Genomic DNA, 448 nt, shown 5'->3' on the forward strand with positions numbered 1-448 from the left:
CAGCAGAAGGAGAAGGAGAATGAGCAGCAGCAGCAGCAGAAATATAATACGCGAAAGAGACACAAGAAGACAATCAGCTGTATCTTGAGCTATTACTACCACTACTACCACTGCTGCTGCTGCTGCTGCTGCTGTTGCTGCTGCTGCTGCTGCTGCTGCTGCTGCTGCTGCTGCGTACTCTTCTTTCGGGGGAGAGCTGCTGCGCCAGCCGAGCCAAAGACAGATCCAAGCAGCCCCAGCTATCTAACGCTTCAAACACAAACTGCCTGCAGCAGCAGCAGCAGCAGCAGCAGCAGCAACAGCAGCAGCAGCAGCACATGTGCAGCAGTTGCAGCAGCAGCAGCACAAACAGCAGCAGCAGCAGCAATACAGTGCAGACTGCTGCTGCTGCTGCTGGCCCATCTCCCGGAGGGCGCAGAGCAGCAGCGCAGCAAAGCGATGCACTTCT

The 448-nt window shown here is 56.5% G+C and overlaps 1 protein-coding gene across 1 annotated transcript in view; it reads right to left on the bottom strand.

Moving 5' to 3' along the window:
• Window positions 1–448, bottom strand: part of EMH_0023950 (uncharacterized protein) — a gene marked incomplete at both ends in the record, with an annotated part of 10,462 nt that overhangs the window by 4,402 nt on the left and 5,612 nt on the right. Inside the window, one exon of the mRNA XM_013502228.1 lies at window positions 179–266. Within this exon, the coding sequence (XP_013357682.1) occupies window positions 179–266 (88 nt within the window). The remainder of the gene's footprint in view (window positions 1–178; window positions 267–448) is intronic.

The sequence above is a fragment of the Eimeria mitis genome, genomic scaffold, assembly GCF_000499745.2.
Source record: "Eimeria mitis Houghton genomic scaffold, Emh_scaff863, whole genome shotgun sequence".
NCBI lineage: Eukaryota > Apicomplexa > Conoidasida > Eucoccidiorida > Eimeriidae > Eimeria > Eimeria mitis.